We start from the raw sequence: 23,490 nt of genomic DNA, 5'->3' as shown, positions 1-23,490 counted from the left end.
CATAAAAAAAAAAAAAAACAGCGCGACAAATGCATTAGCACTGCTTCTTTCTCGTTGACAATGAAATAGTGCTACTATCTGCGTCGAAACTTGTGTGATACACATCTGTGACGACTGGCCTGACGCATGCGCCGCGATTCAAGTTATTTCGTCTCCTACCGCGTGCAATGCGGGTGTGTTTTCCGGCATTCAAATGAATTGACGACCAGCGTCCTCCCTGTCCTGTGTTTTTTTCTTCTTTTTTTTATTCTCCGACTTTTTCTGAAATCGCTGGAAATGCGTCACTCAGCGTGTCAGCAACATTCAGCATCTCTCCCAACTTTAACTGACGGAGCTCAGTCGACCCGCACTCGCTATGTAAATGTGTGTCAACGGCACCTGTGCACCGCAGGTCAGCGGCAGAACTGAACACTCGCGACACACGTTTAGAACACTCGCATCCAGCCACCGTGCACCCTCGGGTAACTGATGTGCACATACATTTTTTCCTATTTTCAAAACATAGAGCGCGACAGAGAAGATAGCATCGTAGCTAAGTAAATTTGGCAGGGAGTGAAATATTCAAGCAGAGTTGCGCATGTCTGCGCCTATTTGAAAGCATTCGTAACAAATTTTTGACCAGCCGCGACCTACCGATCTGCTAAACACTGCGGTGGGCCATTTGCTGCTGAGTTCTGTTGCTGACCTCGAGGTCGCGTTTTCGGTTCCCGGATGCGGTGGCCACATTCAGACGAGGCGGAAAGCGAAAACGCTAGGAGTGTGCGAATGTTCGAAATTTCGAATGCGAATCGAATGGTCCCTGCTATTCGATGCGTATTCGAATCGGAAATTCAGCGATAGAATTTACCGCATGTTTTTTTTTTTTTTTCAGAATATAAAAGGAATAAAAACAATTATTGGAGCCTGCAAGTCGACAGAACGATGAATGTCAGGACTGTTGGGAATAATCCTGCTGCAGGATAGCTGCGGCAGCTCCGCAAGGGCACCAGTGTCTGTCTGAGTGCAGGGTGCAGACAACTTCTGCTTGGTATTTTCCAGTCATTTAATAAGAATGGCACCCTGTAGGCAGCCTATATTTCAATTCGTTTGGCTTTATCATTTGGCCAGTCTCACCATGTTTGGGAACATTTAAAACAACGTGCGGTGGTGTAGTGTGACACTTCTCTATTTTCATCAAACACAAGTCTATACGTGTGTACCTTGTGGCGTACCTGCTTCCTTGTTACGTTGCTACTATTTCCATGGTTCTTCAGATAATCGAAACCCTATATTTAACAGTTAAAGGTTCCTCAGTTGTCTGGACGTGTAATTGTGAACGGTATTACTGGCATATCCCAATGTATACCTGTAAGCCCGATCTCATTAACTTTCTTATTTTTTTTACTGACTGCGCAAACTTAATATTCCATGTTGCTTTAGAAATGAGAAAATATTCGATATTATGTTCGATATTCGGTTGTCATGTATCTCAAATATTTGTATTCCATTCGATTCAGAAGTTTCACTATGCGAACACCCGTGCAGAAACGCTCGTTTACTGAGCTTAGCACACGCGTTTGTATGAGCATGCTTTCGTACTACGCGTTTGTACTATGTGTGAGCGTGTTCTGTGCGGAAGGTTGGGTTAACTGCGTCTTGAGATAACCGGCAATAATGCAGCCTACGTTCACCTTTGTGTATGCTCATTGAACAAACACACCAACTAAGGTTGTCAGAATTGATCCCAAGTTCTTCACTATGGCATCTCACATATGGATTTGTGGTATGAAGTCAAACGCAAGGTTATTGGTTAGATTCGTGGCCATGGTGACTCCGACAAACGCAGTGCAATTCAACATAGTACATGTAACAATATTTAGCTCCGCGTAAAAGTGCTTTGCGCTGTCGAAATTGATGCGGCAAACTCAAGCACAAGCACTATCGATTGAAGAAAGTATTGGTTTGCGCTTTACGTCTAAGATTTGTGAATAAACACATGGCTTTGCGAAAATAATGTACACCCGTGGGCAACAGGAGAAGAAACACCTAACTTTTCTTCAAGGAACGATTGCTCGCTGTTGAGAGTGGCATGTGGATACGTAGTGAGCGGCGTTCCTGCTGTACATTTATTGTCGTGAAACTAGCTTACCGTCTTCGTGTAGCTTCTATGGGCTCTCCAAATGGATGGTTCGTCCATTCTTCAATCCTATATGGATGGATGGTTCCTGCGATAGTGTATCGGCTGGCGTGGAAACCAATACAAATGGTGAAAAACACAAATGTTAACCTCTATCTTGTTTTGCCACTTCTTTGATAATCCAGCAGTGGGAGCGAGAAAACACTTCAAGGAGAGTATTTTGGCATGGACAGACAAGTACGGCGAAGTATTCACCTTCTGGATGGGCGAAAAGCCTGTCGTAGTCTTGGGCAGTCACGCTATTGTTAAGGAGGCGTTCATAGCAAAGCGAAACTCCTTTGGTGGACGGCCTCCTTGTAATATGGGTGAGTCTCAGCAGGGTTTTTTGTCAGGCTACTTCGGAAGTTATCAGTCGGACATTATGTGCTCAAAGAATTACATACAAAGTGGGTGGACAAGAGGAGTGTCCGTCTTGCTCGTCTTACGTAGTTCTCTCTGTGTGCCTTTAAGTGCCTAATCTTCGTTTGCTAACATGGAATCACGAAACAGCAGTCCACAAGCTTGGCTGTTCAAAGGGGAAGTTTATTGCTTCCGTAACGTACTTAGAAGTGACATTCTCTTAAGTTGTGCGATGTTTCATCAACTTTGTGCAATTGTACACAATCACGTACATTTGAAGCCCGCAGACGATGAAGCCAAGGAAGGCATACGGGAGGTTATTTGTAGTTTCATTTGAAGCGTAGAAATGATTAGCTGAAGAGAACTGAAAGTGGGCTGAACAAGAGCTTGCCTCCGGTGGAAGCCGAACCCACAACCTCCGCATTACGCCTGCATTGCACTACCAATTGTGCTACGGCGACGGCTGTTCCCACATCCACATTCTTCGGTATTTATATATGTGTACGAGATCGAACCCGGGGAGCATTAGCTAGCGCCACTCATGACCTTGGCGTTGGATGTGGAACATCCTTTTGACATGGGATGTTCCACAACCACCGCCAAGACCGTGAGTGGCATTGACTAATCTCCTCAGGTTTAATCTTGTTCACGCGTAATGCCGAGGTTGTAGGTTAGGCTCCCACCGACGGAAAACTTGTTTCGCGCACTTTCAATTTCCTCCAGCTTATCATTTCTACGCTTCAATTAAAAGTACAAATAACTTCCCATATGCTTTCTTTGACTTTGTTGTCTGCTCACTTCAAATGGTTGTGGCTAACGAAAATTGAGCCCCTGGGTTCCCCTACATCTCGTTCACGATTGCAAGATCATGTAAATTTGTAGCATACACTTTACAAATTACGTATTTTTGTCAACATTACAACCAAATGCAAACATATACATTATACATACAATCATGATAAATTTATTTTAATTTTCATTGTTAGTCGGTACACTTTCTTTTTTTTTTGCACGTACTTGTTAGTGGTCTTTTGTTATGGACGTACGACTGTCTTTATAGGTTTAGAAGTGACAGACGTGGAAAAAAGTGTATATTTTAACGTGAACCATACTTCCTGATCTTTGTACACTATGTCGTGAAAAGGTAGAAAAAAACCCGGGGCACTACGCCGACCAAAGTAAAATTTAAAAGAAAGGAAGGCGTTTCGGCTCCCTTGTTGACAGGCCTTGTTGACAGGTTAAATAAACACAGGTATTTGAGCAGCTTGTTTAAGTAGTCTTTAACACGTGACGCAGGCAGCGTGCTTGCACTGACGGCAGATTGCCATCGCTCCTGTTCAGAGTGTGTGGCAAGGACACGTGCCTTCCCCCAGTCCATTACGTGGCCGCCGAAACGTCTTCTTTTATTTTAAATTTTACTTTGGTCGGCGTAGTTCCCCAGGTTTTTGTCTACCTTTTCACCATGTTCCATCCCGGCCAGACAGGCGTCCGTCAAACATTGAACATCATACAATATATCCCTCAAACCTTGTTGCTTCATAAATTTCATATTTTCTTTCGCCAATATCTTTAATTGTTTAAGATGCGCAATAAACGGCGTTGATTTGCGACACTCACGAAACGTTTAGTCTTTGACATTTGATTACTGCTTTACCCAAGGCACGCGTGCAACCTAGGATAAGTGTTTTCAGTTGAACTCACAAGAAAAGAACAGCGCAAGAGAAAGCAAAGCAAATGCAGCTTGGAAAGCCACTTTGTGCGCTAGCCTCCAATGCAATATCTAGATCTAAATCTCAGGCATATTGGGGAGTCTAAACCGTAAGGAAAAGTACATTAATGAAAAATCCCGCAGATCCCACGCCCTGTGGGAATCGATGTCGTTCGAAGCAGTGTGAGGGGAGACTACCAAAACAACGAAACGACCATGAGAGAACCAAGACGTAGGCAGCTGTTGCAGAACCTATATGACACACATGCCATAACATTCGTGTCATGGCCGATCATTTATGCTCGTCATACACTCTTGTCATACCATGCCAGTTAGGGTACATACCAAGTTAACAAAACGACCGTGAGCCGTAGGCGGCTAGTAGATACGTAAGGAGAGACTGTCAAAGTGGCGAATGTTCGCCAAGAAATGCTTCACATTTAATAAAGGCCTTTTGCGGGATGCTCTAGAAAAAAAAAAAAAAGAAACACGCTTCGCTTGCAGGGGCAATGCACAAGCAGAAAGGAGATCATGACATCATTTTTGAAGATGCAAACCTAACGTGGAAAGCGCTCAGAAAAGTCGCGATGGCTGCAGTGAGGTAAGGGGTATTCTCTAAAGGAAGGTTCTCGTTATAGTTAGACGATGCTTAAAGTGCATCTATGCCTTTTGTAGCAATAGAACGATTTGATGTGTTTTTTTTTTCTTTGAATTCCTATGCGAAGATGTTGATATCTTTTTCCCGTTATGGTTGCAGGAAGCATACTTCTAGCGAAAACCTAGAAGTACTCTGCTGTGACGTCGTCGATGCCTATGTAAATTCGTTGCATGGCGAGATGGTTACAGTAAAAGCGAGAGATCCTCTATTGTTCATCATTTTCAACATAACGGCGGCATCGACATTCAGCAGAAAGTAAGAACCCCCACCCCACCAGTCTGTTCAAACTTGTGTTTTCTATTTTGCGCGGCAGCCATAGAAAATGTGCATTCATTAATTCTAAATAGTGCGAATATATATATATATATATATGCCTTTGTCCTGCAGTAGAAATAGGCTGCTGATGATGTATAAAGATATAAGTATGCATAAACAACGAATTTGCACCGTAGAAGTCTGCACAGCCTGACGTATAACCACAGAGGAACCTTAAATTTCTAGTGCCTGGCAGAACAGCAAGATGCAAGCGGTCAGAAGAATATAACGTTAATTATGTGCGAAAGGGAATGCGAAAGTATCGTCCACAAGTAAATATTCGGACACTGTTAGAGAACCCTAAGGCTTGTGACTATCATTCCTAACCACCGATGGTCTCCACGGAGTTTGTAATTAAGTTTGGTTTATTCGATTTTAGAGAGGGGCGAATATAAATTTATTCGAACAAGAACTGAACCTGAATAGAAAGTATCGAATATCGAATCAAATCAACTGCAGAACAGTACGCATTTGGACTGTGGCCTGTGTCCCTCCCTTCGTCCTGTTGTTTAGCGCTGTTTACAGCTCGAATCAAATATCGAATAGTGAAATGCCAGACGCATATATTTACAGCATAAATACTTATTTTGGCTCAATTAGGTACCATGCGTGTGCTGACTAGCGAAAAAAAAAAAACCCAGCCAGCTATAACGGACGATTAGGATTTGTTTTAAATGTAAGATCACTAATTGTCATTAAATGATCTGCAAGAATAGCCTCTCAACATATTTAAATCCTGGTTGCAAACAATGTTTTCAAGCACGATTGCCTGCTGTATTAACTAGCTTTGTAAGGACGCTAAATAATTGGTTCTTAAAAAAAAATCAGAAGCTGTGGAAAAAGAAAGAAAGAAAGAAAGCTGCTGAAGGATTTGGTGTGCCGCCGAAACACGTAAAAAGGCCAGTTGCAAGGAATATATCACTTCTAGCGTAAAAGATAAAACTGCTACATGACTAGAACGCAGGAAACGCTTAGTGACCGACTACAAGCAAAAACCACAGGTTGTCATGAAAATTTCAGCCGATAAATTGAAAGCAAAGCTTACGTTAACCAGAGTAACTAGTTGGGCTTGTTGGTTGAACCTAGTAGAGGGCTACAGCGCGGGAACCAACGGGGACAAAGGAGGCGCACAACGTACATAAAGACAGCGCAGTGTCTGTGCACTTTGTGTGCCTCCTTTGTCTCCATCGGTTCCGGCGTTGCAGCCCATTAACCATTTTTTTTCTGCACTGTACCGAAAGCATTTGTCGTTGTTCCACTTCTGATAACTTGCGGCACTTTGTTTAGCAGGCGGAGAACAGAACAGTAGCCAGACTTTAATTTTCGGTTCTTGCGAAGCATTTGGGTGCTTTCTATATTCGAAAATGCCCACTAGTTCATTTTCTAATACGAATAGCTAGCGTGTAATATTCGATTCGTATTCGAAACTTCGAATAATCTCCCATCCCGATTAGATTGGATAAACCATGTTGCTAGGCTAATTGACTCATTATATCAGGGAAAGAAATGGCACATGAAAAACGCGCGTCAGGAGACCAGGCGGGCTATTCTGTAAGTGTCCACCTAGTGGACATGTCCATTTCGTCTGCTGCTGAAGTGTTGATTGGCTCCATGTGCGTGTCTCCTGGTTACGCGTAACCCAGCCCAGCCAATCTTGACTTTAGCATCAGATGAAATGGACATGTCCACTAGGTGGACATTCACGGAATACCACCTAAGGCACCATATTCAGAAAAAGCTACAGAAATCCTGAGAATTTTCTACTAATGCGTAAGCATTGTTTGGCACGGCTGTGACTTCGTTTTACAGCAGAGCTGTTATGCGCTAGATCCTGGTGGCTTGTGTGCGTAGGCAAAAGTGTAGCTAAAAGAGCTAAAGCATAAAGCAAAAGCGTGTCGTCGGGTATGCCCCAGCTGCATTTAATCGCGAGAAGTGTGAAAACGTGTTGTGATAAAAAAATGTAATAAAAAATCAGAACCGGTATAGACACTGATGATTATGGATTGCGGTTCGACGTCACAGGCTTCATAAGGAAACTACGTAACGTTATATCAGTTCCCTTACAGCCGTGCAATGGGTAGGCCGCGTGTGGTGAGTCTGCGGAGGAACCGTGTGATTACGAAGAACACCGCCGTGAACAGAAGCGAGAATGTGCGCGGCGACGGCGAGCGGCACGTAATACGCACGAAGATCGTGCTGCAAACACCAAGCGTATGCACCTTTGGTTGGATCGCCCCCTACTAACTTCACTTCTATTGTAATTGACGGTGATTTCAACATAGAGCTATCTCGGCCAGACGGAACGTGGTTCGTCGCGTTTCTCTTGGAAAGGTTCGGCATTAAATCATCCGATGTTACACAAACATTAGTGTGCCCACGCCGCACCATCGGTCGTGTATAAACCTCACATTGGCCAAAAACATTTCAAGCGTCGTCACAGAGCCACTGGCCGTATATCATAGCGATCATAAAGCGACAGTCACCTTGGTGACCAAATAATAAATCTACAAAAGCAAACAAAATATGTTTAAAAATAAAAAAAAGCATTCAGTATGAAATTTCACAAATCAAAAATATCGTGAAAAAACAAAATTCGTTGTGGTATGTGCCTATTACTTTCAGTCGATATATTTGTTAGAAACATATCTGTACAGTCCCACTGGTCATCCACTTTCACAAAGTGGAATGGCTTTGAATTTTTGCTTAGTTTTGCTTACTTGCGTTTCCTAGCTTATGAGTGTCTACTCTTGGCCTTTCTGGTGGGAAAATATGCGTAGGGTTTCGTATACAACTGTCCGATTGTTTCGCCGCGTCCGGCCCCTTAAATGCGATCGCACCGGTTGAGCCGCAACGCCGGTCACGACCGCGCCTCGACGGAGTAGAGCGGTCGAAAGGGAACCCCAGCGGCCGCATTAGCGCGTGAGGCGTTGCATGAGGGGAGAGTGCATCGCCCTGATGCTATGTCACCCTCGCTGTCGCTTTCGCAAGCCTGTGTTGTGCGAGCGTTCCTTGACCCCGAAAACTCTCGCCTGCATTCTGACTGCGCCGCGCTAAGGTCCAATGAAAACGCGCTCGCTTGCCGGCAAGGTGTTCGTAACCCGAAAGACGCTGAGCAGCGTTGAAGTGGACATTCGGCCCCCCCAAGATCTCAAGTTCGCCCACCCCCAAGTACCAGTTGGCCCACGTTCAAATTTCACGTTGGCCCACTACGAAATTTAATTTGGCACGCGTCCAAATTTCAAGTTGGTTCATCCCGAAATTTCACATTGGCCCACTGCCAAATTTAAGTTGGACTACTCCCAAACTTAAGTTGGGTCACCCCCAAAATTTCAATTTTGCCCACCCCCAGATTTCAACTAGGCCCACTCCCAAAGTTTAGTTGGCGCACGTTCAAATTTCAAGTTGCCCCACTACTAAAATTTCAAGTTAATCCACACCCAAATTTCAGTTGGCCCACCTGCAAATTTCAGTTGGGTCACCCCTACACTAAGCTTCCCTTGCATGTTTAAGGAGCCCGATGTATCTCTATAGATATTCTCTTTTTATCTTTTTGCTTAAAACATTTCCTTATAGCGCAAAAGCTACCAATCATCTACATTTACACTATCATAACGATTAAATGTCTTTGAAAATTACGCATTTTTGTGCAGATTACACTTTTCACGGGACAGGGCTAGGGGAACTCGCCAAAGAATGCTTACGCATTACCGGTTCTGAAAAGATATCACATCACCTAAGAACAAGGCACCTAAGAGCAAAGGGAACAAACAAAAGAATAACGAGGAATCCAAAGGGAGAAGAAAATTAATTCTGACGAAGCACTAATGCGAACGTGTAAACAAACACGAGTCTGTCTAGGCAAACACGACGATGTTTGTTTAGGCCACAAGCTCGCAGGACTTAAACAATGTGCAGTAAGGAGTTTTTACCCTATTGAATGGTTTGCTTGGACGTTAATTTCGTCGCTATTTGTCTTTCCTTCACGTCATCAACGTATGTACGTACATGACATTAGCATTTTACGCTCCAGTTCATTTCAATCAGTTGCCGTTTGCAACTTTGATTAAATCTGTGTACGCTGTGACAGTCCTGACTTTGTGAAACTGAAGTGTTCAGAAATTGTTTGTACAGGAGTTTTCAGCAGTGGTCCGTCTATCGTTGAACGTGGTCGGCTTAAGATAAGATAAAAAAAAGAGTCGGAGCAGCTATCTTTTCAATGCGCCGCGCGTCGCAGCAAACGCAATTTGACACCTTGCTGTCTCTCCCTGCTTAAAGCACAGAGAACTTAGTCTTTGACCATACAAACAGAGTTAGCGTTTCTTTTACGCGGAAGCGTAACTTGCCAGCTCGTGAAATCGGCGGTGTTTGTCAGAAGCCGCGAAGCATGCGAACGAAGAAGGTACATGGGCCTCCATACTGGCTCCGGTTTGTCTGCAACTTTCGTTTGCGTATTTAATTAGCACTACGGGCAGCGACAGCGCAGGAATTTGAGGACAACAATCGTTAAGTTTCCTTCATACTCTTTGAACCATCACTTCGAACTCAAAGTCTGACAGGCGTGTGCCTAAAATTGCGCTGCTGAAATGTTTGCTATTATTTGATAAGGAAAAAAGTTATGAAGAACCAAACCCGCTTACTATTCGAGAATACGTTGAGCATGCATTCGGAGGTGGTTATTTGCGGCACTATGTAGCAGTCTGTTAAGGCCCGTCCACGTTACCGGCACGGCAACTCGCCGCACGCCGTTTGCCGTTCGCGGATCGCCGAACGGCAAGATTTCCTTGCCGTAGAGACGATGTGCCAGGGACCCATTTGCCCGACAGCTGTACAGCGAAGTGGCCACTCTGAGACCGAGGAGTGGTCGCGACGGCAGCCTCACCGCCACTGATCGCTCGGCGGCGCCCAATATAGTCACTAGGGCTTCTCCGGTTCACTTCAAAGCTAAAGCTAACGGCGCTTCGGAATGAATCACCGACCCTTACAAGCCGTAATATCTTCTTACCGCTATTGTCGCTCTTCGCAATTATTATACATAAAGAAGAAAATACGCTAATAATAGCGGCGCTGGTCGTGTGCAGTCGGTAACCGTGCACTGCAGCTGAGCTCAACAAGTATCGGAGCTCTCGTTCGTGTTTAACGTTTGACAGTAAATATCATTTTTCATAAGATGTACACACAATTCGCGCATTACTTTATCTAGTGGGAATGATTATGCTTGGAACAGAAGCTGCAGCCTATGTTTGCGTCGCCGGTGGCAGAGGCGCGTATCTTCACGGTCGTCGATTGGTCCGTCGGTTGTGCGGCGGATGGTGCGCTGGCCGAAGTGGAGTCTACATTTGAAATCTCTCGCGCGGCAGACGTTCTGCGGCCCTGGAGGCCGGTTAGCCGTTACGGCACGTTTGCCGATAGCGTGGACGTGCCTTTATGAGACATGCTCCCCCTGAACACCGTGCTTTACCCATACGCGGAAGCCAACCGGTACTTTGAGCGCCATTTCCCCAAGCAACGCAGTCGGAACCCCGTGCAGCGCCTGCCACCACCTCAGGTCGCAGATGCCGCGACCAGAGGCGCAGCGTCTCAAAGTCTTGGCTGTCACGAGGGAAGAATGCGTGAACGCTATCCTTACCACTGTGCCAACATGCGGTACTGAACGGTACTACCATGCCAGCGGTAACACCATACTGTACCCCGGCGCGGTTGCACGTGGTCGTGCGGGCTTTATTTTGAAAGCGATCTGCTTCGAGGGCACAGTTTAGATGGGCCAACGGCTCGTAGCTTTGCGTGCGCTGTGTTCTCAACGCCCAGTTTGTGAAGTGATAGACAGCATGAAGGTCCCTTCACTTGCTGCTACTATCGCGATTCATCACGCCAGCGTTTTGACAACAAATGTCCGCGGTCATCGAGTGTGCAGTGTTCATGTTTCCCTGCGCGCGCTGACACTATGCTAGGTAATTTAGATAGCGAATGTTTACAAGGGGCATTCTGCTCCGGCGGCTGCTGCGTATGGCGCAGCCACGCCAGCCCTGTTTTGCATGCGATCTGCGATGCGGACAGTGTAGGCGTCTAGGCGCACCTAGGGCCGATAGCGTCGTGTGCGCTATAGCATCCATACACTTTCACGTAACCCGGGTTCACGAACTGAAAAGTCACTGACTTTGTTGACACTGGCCCTCGTCTCAACCCCGAACGCCAGCACTACTCGAAGCTGCACAATCTATATGCCATTTTAACAAAACTTATTGCTGAGCTAGTTGGTTCAGGACTTGCCTCAGTATTCAGAAATGCGTCTTGAAGCCCATGCTTGACTTGATAGACGCCTGATGGGAACGCGCCGAAGACGCCCATTGCGTTTTCTTTGGTGCACTCACGACAGGCGTCATTTAATTCAAGTCAAGCGTGGTCTCCAAGATGCATTTCTGAATATGGGGGTTTAAACAAAGGTTACGGGCGCTAAGCAGACAAGGACAGAGTGAGACACAAACAACACACACGGGTGCCAGAGGATGTGTCGTTTGTGTCTCACTTCGTCCTCGTGTGCTCAGCGCCGTAACCTTTGTTTTTAAGCCATGTGCCACTGCGTTGTTGTATGTGTGCCAGAGCAGTTCTCCATACTTTATATTAAATATTCCGTAAAGAGCGTAATAGCGTGCGGTGGTTTCTATTCACGAAGACTTAGCAGGGCTAAAAGAAGCTAAATAAATTATGAGAATTGTGAACTAACGCATTGTTTGGCAGGGCTGGGACTTGGTTTTTGCTTAGTTTTGCTTGCTTTCTATAGCTTATGCGCGTCTACCCTTGACCTTTCAGGTGGGAAAACATGCGCAGGGTTTATTATACAATTGTCGGATTTTTTCGCCACGTCCAGCCCCTTCAATGCAATCGTACCAGTTGAGCCGCAATACCGGGCACGAGCGTGCCACAACGGAGCAGAGCGGCCGTCCGGAGTAGCGCGTGAGGCGTTGCGTGAGGGAAGAGTGCATCGCCGCGATCCAACGCCGTTGCGCGATCCCATGTCACCCTCTCTGTCGATCTCGCAAGCCTGTGTCATGCGCGCGTTCCTTGACCACGCAACCTCCCTCTAGCCTGCGTTCCGACTGCACCTCGGTAAGGTCGAATGAAAACGCGCCAAGCGTCTCAAGGCGCTCGCTTGCCCGCGAGGTATTCATAACCCGAAAGACGCTGAGCAGCGTTCAACTGGACATTCGGCCACCTCAAGCTCTCAAGTTGGCCCGACCCCAAATTTCAATTTGCCCGCCCTCAAATTTCAAGTTGGCACACCCCTCAATTCCATTTGGCCCAATCCCACGTTTCAGTTGTGCCATTTAACCCCGAATTTGGAGTAGGCCCGCCACGACATTGAAGTTGGTCCACCCCCAAATGTAAGTTGGGGCATGAACTCGAAGGATGCTCAGCAGCGTTCAGTTGTACACTGGGCCACCCCAAAATCTCAAGTTCGCCCACATGCAAAATTTCAAGGTGGCTCACACCCAAATTTAAGTAGGTCCCCTCCCAAATTTCAAATTGGCCCTACCCCACATTTCAGTTGCGCCAACCCCAAATTTCAAGTCGGCCCACCCCCAAATGTAAGTTCCGCCACCCCCACCACGAAATTTTAGTTGGTCAACCCTCACATTTCAGTTGGCTCACATTCAAATTGCAAGTTGGCCCACCCCCAAATTTTAATTTGCCCGACCCCCAAATTTTCAGTTGACCCACCTCAGATTTCAAGTTGACTCATCCACAATATCCAAGTTGTCCCACCCACAAATTTTAAAAGCGTTACGTTTTGGGCGACTTGGTTGTGCATGGTTCTTATTAAACTTTTGCGCGCACAAAGACAGGACGTCGAACGAAGAAGGGACACACAACATGCGCATGTTGTGTGTCCCTTCTTCGTTTGACGTCCTGTCTTTGTGCGCGCAATAGTTTAATAAAAACACAAATTTTAAGTTGGCCAACACCGAAAGTTCAGTTGTCCCACCTCCGAATTTCAATTTGACCAACCCCTAAATTTCCGTTGGCCTAACCCTACTATAAGCTTCCCGATGCACCTTCTAAGGAGCTCTATGTCTATGGGTACGCTTTTATTCGCTTCTGGTCTTCCTTCGGTCACGTGATATTTTCTGTACCCCACAACGCGACCTTGAAACGCAGAGTTAAGGCTTTCACCTTAAAAAATCATAATAAAGCAGGATATCTTGTAACGTGTTTAATATACTCGATAAATCGCACATGACTGTTCTAGAAACGACGCACGGCAAGGATAGTCATATAATGTCTACTAATTTGTTTTGCTGGCCTTGGTAAACTCATGTGTGCGAAAAAAGGTTCTTCTGTGCGATCTTCGTTTGTCTTATTACAAATAAACTCTCCCTTTCTCTTTTCGGTGATGTTTTTATCGTGGTTCTTATCTTACGTCTGCAACTGAATTATCATTATAATTTATTATTTCAGACTGCAAATAACTTTTGAGTTAGAGTATGTATTAGGATATTTGTATGTTTGGCTTTTGTTTTTTGCGATAGAAATTATATGGACACTCCAGGCGTATTTTTCGCCGTCGCCGTGATGTTCCGTATAAAGTGCAAAGGCGATAACACCGTCGCCACGCGTCAGTGCACGCGTCGTATGCCATATGTGCGAGTGAAAGCGCGCGAGGGAAGCCGACGATCGCGGCTTAATCTGACGCGCGCGAAGGAGAAAGCGGAGAGCTAGCGCGCCGTCTTCCGTCGCGCGGAAGGCCGTGGGGTGAAGGGAGAGGGGGAGGAGGGGGGCTGTTTTCCGGCAGCAACTGCGCATTTCGTGACCGGTGCGTACTTTGCACGGTAGCGCGCGGTCGCGTGCGCCGTATCTCGAAAGGTATCGGCAGACAGCTCATACCTTTGTGCGTACTGTGTTCTAGCCGCTCTTGCGTTGAAGCGAGACAGCATGAAGGTCACTTTGCTCGCTGCTCCTGCCGCGTTTGCTCACACCACCGTTTTCAAAGTGAGTGTCCGCGCTCATCGATTGGATTGTTCATGTTTGCTTGTGCGCGCTGACGCCATGCTTGTTAATTCAGTTAGAAAGCGAATGTTTCCAAGTTTATACGGCCTATAAAACTACCATCCTCACTTCGTATATCTGTTTACAAATTTGCTGTAGCAATCGGTGGTTCTCCTTTCGGGCGAAACTGCGATTTTTTTACAGCGAAACTGTTAATTAGACTCTAGTTGGTGGGGATTTTTCGTGCCCGTCAGCACCAAAAAAGAAAAAAAGAAAGAGCCGAAAAAAGTGCATATTTCTTTTGGATCAGGCATCCAACATGCACCTCAGTATTCACTTCAATAAAGAAAAGCACAAAACAAGCGTAAAAACCGCACGATGTATGATAAGGCGCCTGTGAACAATGCGAGACACGTTCATCCTCCCCGCTTGTGTTTCCGGTAAAGGTTGCCGTTGCCTAAGCTGCTCCAGTGGGAAAGGGGAAACAGCAGCATACGAATCAGTGAGTGCCGTCACCGAACTTCATATATAATATATATATATTAATTTTGCGTGGTCTACCCATAACGGTCTTGCAGTAAATTGAATAAATTGCTAGGAGGTCTCCCTCTTATATATATATATATATATATATATATGTATATATATGTATATATATATATATATATATATATATATATATATATATATATATATATATATATATCTATATATCTATATATTGCAGTAAATTGAATAAGTTGCTAGGAGGTCTCCCTCTTATATATATATATATATATATATATAATAGGATATATATATATATATATATATATATATATATATATATATATATATATATATATATAAGAGGGAGACCTCCTAGCAAATTATTCAATTTACTGCAAGACCGTTATGGGTACACCACGCAAAATTAAGACTCCCGGGGAGCAGAGTGAATGCGATGAGCGTTGAAGAGTGCGAAATTGTAATGCTCAACAACGGTGTCGTGCTAAGACTAGGCAGAATGGCATCTGAGTGGTTTTCTAAGAGCTTTGCTGGGAATCCACTTTCGCAGGGTCGGGAGGGCGAGTCAATTATTTACCTCACTTTATTTTGCCAATCGCCATCTCACTTAGAGATAGCGCGCGAGACCTGCCACTAGGCGAAGCTCTTCAGATATCCTTAAGGTCTCTCTACCTCATTCATCTTTATTTCTGTTAATACCGTAAAGAAATCAGCGGTGTGGTCAGTAACAACTCCCTTGGCACCTTTAAATCGGTGCGTATTTGTGGGGTTATACATCCTCATTTTATTTCAGGTTCGAGGTCAACAGCCCGGACTTGGTGCAACTGGCCAACATAAACCGAGGTCTGCCCGACATGTCTCCGCTGCAGAGCGATATTGCCCCGTGGCTTGGTGTCTTGCAGTGGCGCCTGGAGAGGTCCTTTTGTCGCCACATGAATGAACTGCTGGCACTGTTCAGCCGCCTGTACGACAAGACCAAAGACGAGTATGTTCAGGGTAAGGGAAGGTTGCCAGACGTTACGGTCTTACTGTTAGTGTTATTCCGTCTGCACGGGGTCAGTGCAAACTCTGGCGTGGTGGTGAAAAACAGGACTCGGAGCATCATGGTCATGCGTCCATTGTCCAATTCTTGGTAGCATTGACCCTTACTTACTGCAGTGTCCTGAGATTTGCTCAGAATGTACAGTAGTAAGGAAGCGCCGGACCATAGTAGGGGGTTGCAGACAGGCACCATTACATCCTCCGAACCTTTATCAAACCAACGAGCTTTGGAAGAGAGCCTTGGCAAGCTCCGATCTCGAGGATCAGCAACGGCTGATTGCGAGGGTCCAGGGCACGGCTCGAGCTCCAAGCATTCTGGAATTGAGGACGCCGCTAGAAAGCTTCAGTTATCTAATAAACATGTTTATTCTCTCCCTCTACATTACGAGAACCACGTCTATCTTTCATGCCATAAGACAGGCAACCAGCGCTCGCATGTGACGATTGCAAAACTGACTATCCAGTAGTTTGGCAAACTGCCTCGCGGAGAGGCTAGCTTTACAATTTTGAAAGGGTTCATTGGGCTCCCTATTGAACTTGCAATCCACTGGCTCGAGGGTAGAAACCTCATTTATTGCATTGTAGTCGGCTTCACCTAAAAGTGTACACAACTTTCCAATAAAGCCAAAGGCTTCTTCAACATCGAATTTTGACAGAACGCCACCGGTCGACCGTTCTTTAGAATCGTCGTGGTCAGAGGTGTCTAAAATTTTGTGCGTCTGGTACTTTCATTGGACTTAAAGAACAGTGTGTGTTTTCTATTGCTTTTGATATGCTGTATAAGGAAAACCTTCCCGCACGGTGCTACAACAACCTTTGCGGTTGTGGTCCCAATATCTTTCATAATCCCGAACATTAAAATGTGCGCGCTGACGAAGGACAGAGAACTGAAGCGCTTTTTCACGTTGAAGAAAGCGCGTACACCTCAGAACCTACCCATGAAAAGCGGCGCTGATCAGGTGTAGAGCAAAGAAACCTCTCTGTTGCAGTTTAGATTTTTGATTTCTTAGCCGCAGGGATGCACTTGGTTTAGCGACGTTTCACGTCATGTCATGGATCAGGCGTGAGAACGAGAGGACTCAACGGACCAAGTTTGATAACACTGCCGAGGAAAGCGTCAGGAGGAGGGCATTCGAAGATCACGGCATACCTCTTTCACGCCTATTTGTGATTCCTTTCTCTGTTTCTGCAGGGCTGACCAGCTGCAGCTTCTGCGGTCACTTACTTTAGTGCAGAAATCAAATAGAATTTTGTTTTCGTGTGCGTGTTCGACGTCAGGAATTCAATCCAGCGATTGCTGCCCTGGTGTCGAATCTGCACTGTATACCTGCTACACTCGGCGGCCTGTGTGGTGCCACGGTCAAATTTGACGACCGTTAATACATGGCTGAATAATTGCGGAACTAGGCTGATTAATGCGCAAGTCGAAACCCACACGCTGAAGGTATCGCGATTGCATGGGAAGAACCTTAACAATTTACATAATTTGTTTCCCTAATTCGAAACGTTTTGCGACAATCTTAAGTCAGTACGCGACAAGAATATCGAGAGCCTTCTGCTGATGCAGCGGTTGCTCACATATTATATTGCATTATTCACTACTTCTATTTTAATTTCAGTGAAAATCTCTGTTTGAACTGAATGCGAGCGTTCGTAAAACACGAGGTATGGATATCACGTCGCACAGCCGAATATTTCCTTTTTTTCCTATTTATAACAGAACAGAATGAAACAAGGTAAAGGTATAACGCAGTTCTGTAATATGCCCAGCAGTCTTAGCAAGTTTAAGTTGTTATTATTTGCCCAGTCCACAGCACGCTGCTATTATCCAGTGCTTCGTCCGTTTCCTTCCGTCGATCCTGTCTCTTGTCGTTGTTATTCGAGTGTTATTCGTTGTTATTCGAACACGCGTTGAAGACCGCACACGGTATTCCATGCGTGTTCAAGTCTGCATCAAAATTTTTGCTTTCACTTAAATCAACATAGATAGATATCTCACAATTAATGCGAATACTGGGCGATGGGCGCAGGTAAAGAACTCAACTTCGTGCACGCTATTTTGGCTGCCAGAGAGGAAGCCATCGAACAAGACAAGAACGACGCTATCTACTTGACCGAAAGAAATATGATGCAAATTGTGCTGAACTTATTCGAAGGTAGGTGTGTCTCGACGTGTCTCCGCAAGGTAAAGATTCTATGACTGAGCTGCCGTTTACAAACTTAATGGCGTAGTTTGATTTTTTTCTTTTTTTGTATAACGATCTCTTTTAAGAACGTTAGAAGAGCTAGTAGGGTCGTTGCAGAAACATTTAAAACTACCTATGGTCAGTGCTTTAAAATAATGCCTTGATTCGGCTATTGTAATTTGAACTACATGTTCTTTCTGCATTGAAAAGAAAGCTAAATTGTATAAGCAAATCAATAATGCAAGTTAATAATTATTTACGGATAATTTTCATCTGGAAGTCCAAAATGAACTTTTAGCCAGGTAACCTTATGTAACGAGTGTTGGGGGAACGTGGTGTGTAAGATGTGAGTGACTGAAGAGAGCGTGTGGAAAAAAATTGGATTCCACAAGTTTCTTTTAGTTATATAGAGCTGATACAGGGTCTGTGTTAACGATTGCGTGGGTACAATAATCAGCTTGACATTGCGCGAAGTCAGCCCTTTCTCACACCCACCGAGGTCTTAATGTTTTTGAGACAGTTCAATTGGAGTGCCCGTGCTTTTGAGCCAAACTAGTGATACAGACAGAGGGCGCATTTTGCACCCATGATTGTGTCAGCTTTGAGCAGTTCGAGAAACACTTATGACCTGTTAGATTATTTTACTGAAGCTCCGGCGCTGTTGTTACTCCGATGATGTTTAGCGCTCGCAACACCTCAAACTTCCGAGCACTCGAGATTACTTTTCAGCGGGATTGAAGTTGATTTCAGAATTCATCTCTAACAGGCAGCTTAATATTGTTACGGGTGTGTTGGGAGGAAAGACAGACTGTATTTACAATATATATGTATACAAGCAGAGTCAATGTGGTTAAGATGGCTTACCCGCAACAACCCGCAGCAGCCAGCGTCTCGCGATCTTCTTCCTTTCTCTTCTTTTATCCTTCCGTAACAGTATCTTATGTCTACGTTGGCGCTGCATATCATGATCGTATCTTCAGTAGGGGACATTCAGTGATTTTGTCCCACCCCCAAATATTAATTTAGCGCTATCACGTGAAATTGACTGCACTTATTAATGCCGGTATCAATTATTTTGAGTGGTGAAGAACGCTGAACAGTGGCAGCATTGTCATAACCGGAAAAAAGGTTTAATTCTGCAGTAGTACACTACGCATATATTGCTCATAATATAAAACGTGTGGCACAAATTCGACTCCTGGAGTACTTTTTGCCATTCGCCGACTGGCTTCGGTAATATTATGTGCAAAGTGCATGACAATAGGCTCGCATCTACTCTGAATAACAAGTCTATCGTAAGAATGTATTTGTAAGTACAAGCTGTATTTTTTCGCTAAGATTGCTGATGTAAGCTACATAAAAAGATAAGCTCTCTATAGGTGTGCCTCTTACGTCTTTATTATTGTTCACATTGCCACTCAAAAAGCAGCCACATCGTTTTCGTTAGCACTAGAACTATGCTGATTAAAGAAATATAAATGTATCGATTGATTACATGCAGCGCTCCCCTTCTATTTTTGCTTGCAGCTGGCCTAAACACTACAGTGAGTGCCGCTGACTGGCTACTTCTTGAGCTCGTACGCAACCCGAACATCCAGAGGAAAGTCCAGAGTGATATCGACACTGTAATTGGTACATGACAATATTGTCTGTTCATACTGTCCGTAAAAAGATTGTATACGTTTTACTACAGATCATTGAAAAAGAAAGAAAACCAGTGGTTCTGTCAGAATTCATGAAACTGTGAATTATCAAGGGAGTAATGTCAAAACACTGGCCTTCCTACATTAGACTGACCCGAAGTAGGCGCCGTCTGTCTGAGAGATTTTGTGGCCGCATTACTCATGGCCAAAGTGCACGTTTGCCCGTATGGTGGGTGGGGCTCAGGCTGTGGACACGGTAAATTGCACTTGGGGGTCATTCTACAAGATGGACAAGATATGAAATAACTGTCATGACCTCCCTAAGGTTTTTTTCTCCGAAGCACTCGTCATAGCGTTCGAGCCTCTTTCATGCAGTCATTTGCATTTGGCAATGCAAAGAGACGATCAGAGAAAAGTGACATGTGCAAGGGTGGTTTGCCGGAGCTGCCTAGGTGGCGTCACATGCAGTGGCCCATCTCTCGTGCGCAATCGCTACGCCTTACGCCGAAACATTTAGTGCGATTGAAAGCGTGCCCCTGTTAATTGGTGGTGGTGAGACACCTTTAAGAAATGAGAAAAACTTCCGTTGAACGGCGGGCGGTGGTTTTTAGGACAGCTCCTGGAATGTTTGGAACTTGAGCGTTCATAGAGTCTGCAACAGAAATTGGCGAGAATAGTGACTTGCTTGAGGTTCAGTAAATAGGCACTCCACTAGTATTACGATCAAGGTTGTGCGAAACCGTAAGCTCAGGTTAATATCGAAAGACTAGGCACTAAAAAAAAGATACAGAGGTAAGCGGAAAGGCAGGGAGGCTAACCAGAGGGGAAGATACGGTTTGCTACCCTACGCTGGGGAGAGAGGGGAGGGAACTATTTGTCAACTGTGAGAAGGCTCTTCCTACAGGTCAGAGGCGACCAACTATGGAAGACAGGGATAGACTGCCCTTCACAATGGCCTGCATCCTGGAAGTCCTGCGACTGTACCCTCCCGCCCTGCTGGGGTTGCCTCGCCGAGTGCAGAATGACGAATGGCTAGGCAAGTGTGCAAGTGTGCATTCAGAAATACAGGAGTAGTGGAATGCGCCTATGTGATTTGCCGGTTAAAGCAACAACAAAATAAAACCGACGCTCTTGATATGCGCGGAAATGTGTGGGCGCTTAAATTGCTCTGCAGTACCACAACAGCATATGCATCTCCACACTCCGTGTACTTCGTCATAATGCTCTATCGTATCACTACGATAATGTACTTAGCCACCATGTAAACATATGTTTAAAGTGAAGCTTACTCAGCTTAATCAGCCCGGTCGCGGAATGCGCAGTTGCTGCCGGAGCACAACGCCGCCCCTCCTCCCTCCATCCCTCCCTCCCTCCCTTTGGTGCTTTAACCGATTGGCCACAATCATCGATCGCTCCGAATCTCCCTCAGTGCCCAATTTGTGGCTTACTGTTATGCCACGATCGCAGGCATGTTTATTTCGTGCCAACTCCTACAAATTAGTTCTTTGAGATACCGGCTTGTACGTCACGTCACAGAGCACGGTCTAAGCACGTGCGAGTTGGCCAGTTGCCATTCTACCACAGACTTTTAATCATACTTCGCGTGCTTCACGAGCGGGAGCATGCCATTTCCTCTCATTCAGGCCCTGTGGCAGCTAACACATTGAGACGCTCTCTTCGACTGCAGCGCCTTTGGGATCACACCACGTTCCCCTGTCTTTTCCTCTTAGCAGATAACGCTACGAAGGTCGGCATTGTATGCTTGCGAGATCGGTCCATATCGTAATGGAAGAGGCTGTAAAATTTCTTCGCCGGAGTAATAAGAAAAAAAAATGTCGCAGTTTAACCGGAAAGACGAAGCATCGATTGTGATAGCAAGTTGTTAGACAGCTATGCGAAGTAAAGACAGTAGTTTTATCGACCACGTAAAATGACTAAATTAACAAGCATGGTGTTACGCGTGCACAGGAAAGCATGAACTAATCTCACTTGATGACCGCAGACACTTGGTGCCGGAACGCCATAGGGAGAGGAAGAGCGGCAGCAGCAGCGAGCGACTGCTACTTCGTGGTGCCTCTCGCGTCATCGCTAACTAGGCGCGCAAGAACTCACCCCACACAAAAGCATCAGCTATCTCGGATCGGGTTACCTTTGCACCCGCCGCAGATTGACTCTAAGATAGGACGCGCGCGAGTGCGCTCAGTCGCGTTATGTGTCGCTGACGCTGACGGCAGAAATTGGCCTGGAGTGTCCATATAGTTGTTATCGTAAAAAAGGAAAGCTTTCCATGGGAAGCATTTCAAGCCCTCGTGTTAACTTCTGGAAGTTATGCATAAAATGCAATAAAAAACGCAAGTATACGTCCACACATCTTAGCACTCCTAAATGCAAACACTCAGTGTAAGTAGAGCTTGCAAGAATTTACGAACTCAATCAAACTAATTAGGTTTCCGTCCACAAGAAAAGCGGTTAAGGCGGTAAGCGCATATCTCTTTTGCGAAGAATAAGCAATGGCGCTGTTGACAGAAGTCGTACTTCGTCTTTGCAGGCGATGTGCTAATACCCAAAAACGCTATTCTCCTCTACAACATATACAAATCTGGCCGTGACCCGAGCTTATGGGAAGATCCATTATCCTTCAAGCCCCAGAGGTTCCTGGACGCTTCGACGGGTGCGCTGTTCACCAAGGACAAATCCGCGCTGCTGTCCTTCGGACTGGGCGCCCGACGCTGCGTTGCGGAAAAGCTCGTACCGACCATTCTCTTCTACGTTCTCGTCAGGCTGATGCAGCGCACGACCTGGAGCCTGCCGCCTGGTGAGGTTTATGACCCGACGCGAACCGACGGCACAACACTGCTGCTGGCACCGGCAGACCGGCGTGTAATCGTCGCCAAGAGAATGAAATGAAAAGACATCGTTTACAAAACCTTATTGTGTGCTGTGGTGGACGAACGAAACGTGAATGGCATATTGATGTGCTTGATTGGTACCTCGGCTTCTGCTAGGCCGTCCTTCTTTGCTGAGGAAAACAGTTTGCTCGACCCTTTATGTGAAAAAAAAAAAAGAAGCATCGGAGAAGTCTTTAAGCTTTTTTATTTAATAAACCAATTTCACCATGATTAGAGAGCACGCGCAGAGGCCCTGCCGGCGTCGTAACCACAATAGTTCCCACCGATTCCCTTGTAACATGGGCTCAAGGCCAAATTGAAGGTACTGTCAAGGACAATGATATTTGTGGATGTTACCTTCGAATTTTTAGGGGGAAGTTGACGGCTAAGTATCTACGACCCCACCCATATTCAGGATCTTTTTTCTTAGCTCTCCGTCTTTTAATGTTGAGGTCTAAACGGGCTTGTGATGATACGAACATATCGCGTTTTATAGTTGCCCTTAGCCCGCCAATAATGACTTCGCACTGGCTACATTGCGAAAGCTACGGCATACTTAAACTCGTCGTGAAATGGATTTATGTGTTGTCAAGCTCATTTTATTCGGTAATAAAGTAGACGGAAGGGGGAATATCACTAAATTGGCAGAAGGATTGCCGCGGAAGGGGGGGGGGGGTAATTAAAAGTGAAGTAAAGTACCTTGTGAAAAGATTGATGTCGGGGACTCTATAGGTGCTATTGTACCTGCGCTTTATGTAAGGATCTCAAGTTATTGTTACAAAAATACATAAAATCAGCGTATTATACTATTTCTGACCTTTATGAAGCCAATTCTTGGAGTTCTAGGCTTTTAAAGCGTGTACTCAAGATGCTTTAAAAGCCCTCGTCCATTCTTCAGCGATAGTAGGTCTATATACAAGTGAAAAACTGTGATATCAGGCCGATACAGCTGCTATCTTACAATAATAAAAAAGTTGAATATTAAAGCTTTAGCGAGAAAACTATTATCAGCTTTCCTGAAAACTCAAGAGCCTCTTGTCTCTGTGC

At 45.3% G+C, this 23,490-nt stretch overlaps 1 protein-coding gene across 1 annotated transcript; it reads left to right on the top strand.

Annotated features, from left to right (window-relative positions):
• Positions 1 to 15,461: 15,461 nt before the first annotated feature.
• On the top strand, positions 15,462 to 23,257 carry LOC126541778 (cytochrome P450 1A2-like). The gene is made up of 5 exons (XM_050188707.3): positions 15,462 to 15,681; positions 17,757 to 17,882; positions 19,440 to 19,544; positions 20,460 to 20,591; positions 22,104 to 23,257. Exons 1-5 carry the CDS (start codon positions 15,540 to 15,542, stop codon positions 22,460 to 22,462), a joined length of 864 nt encoding a protein of 287 aa, XP_050044664.2. The 5' UTR covers positions 15,462 to 15,539; the 3' UTR covers positions 22,463 to 23,257.
• Positions 23,258 to 23,490: the final 233 nt, after the last annotated feature.

Source organism: Dermacentor andersoni, chromosome 2 (genome assembly GCF_023375885.2).
Source record: "Dermacentor andersoni chromosome 2, qqDerAnde1_hic_scaffold, whole genome shotgun sequence".
NCBI classification, from domain to species: Eukaryota; Metazoa; Arthropoda; class Arachnida; order Ixodida; family Ixodidae; genus Dermacentor; species Dermacentor andersoni.
The sequence above is the reverse complement of the archived record's forward strand: the minus strand, read 5'-3'. Positions and strand labels throughout refer to the sequence as shown.

Bases quoted from the DNA above. Each gene is read 5' to 3' on its own strand.
- LOC126541778 (XM_050188707.3), top strand. From the start codon at position 15,540: ATGTCTCCGCTGCAGAGCGATATTGCCCCGTGGCTTGGTGTCTTGCAG. The intron at 15,682-17,756 runs GTAAGGGAAGGT...CGATGGGCGCAG, and splicing joins CAAAGACGAGTATGTTCAGG to GTAAAGAACTCAACTTCGTG. The intron at 19,545-20,459 runs GTACATGACAAT...CTCTTCCTACAG, and splicing joins TGATATCGACACTGTAATTG to GTCAGAGGCGACCAACTATG.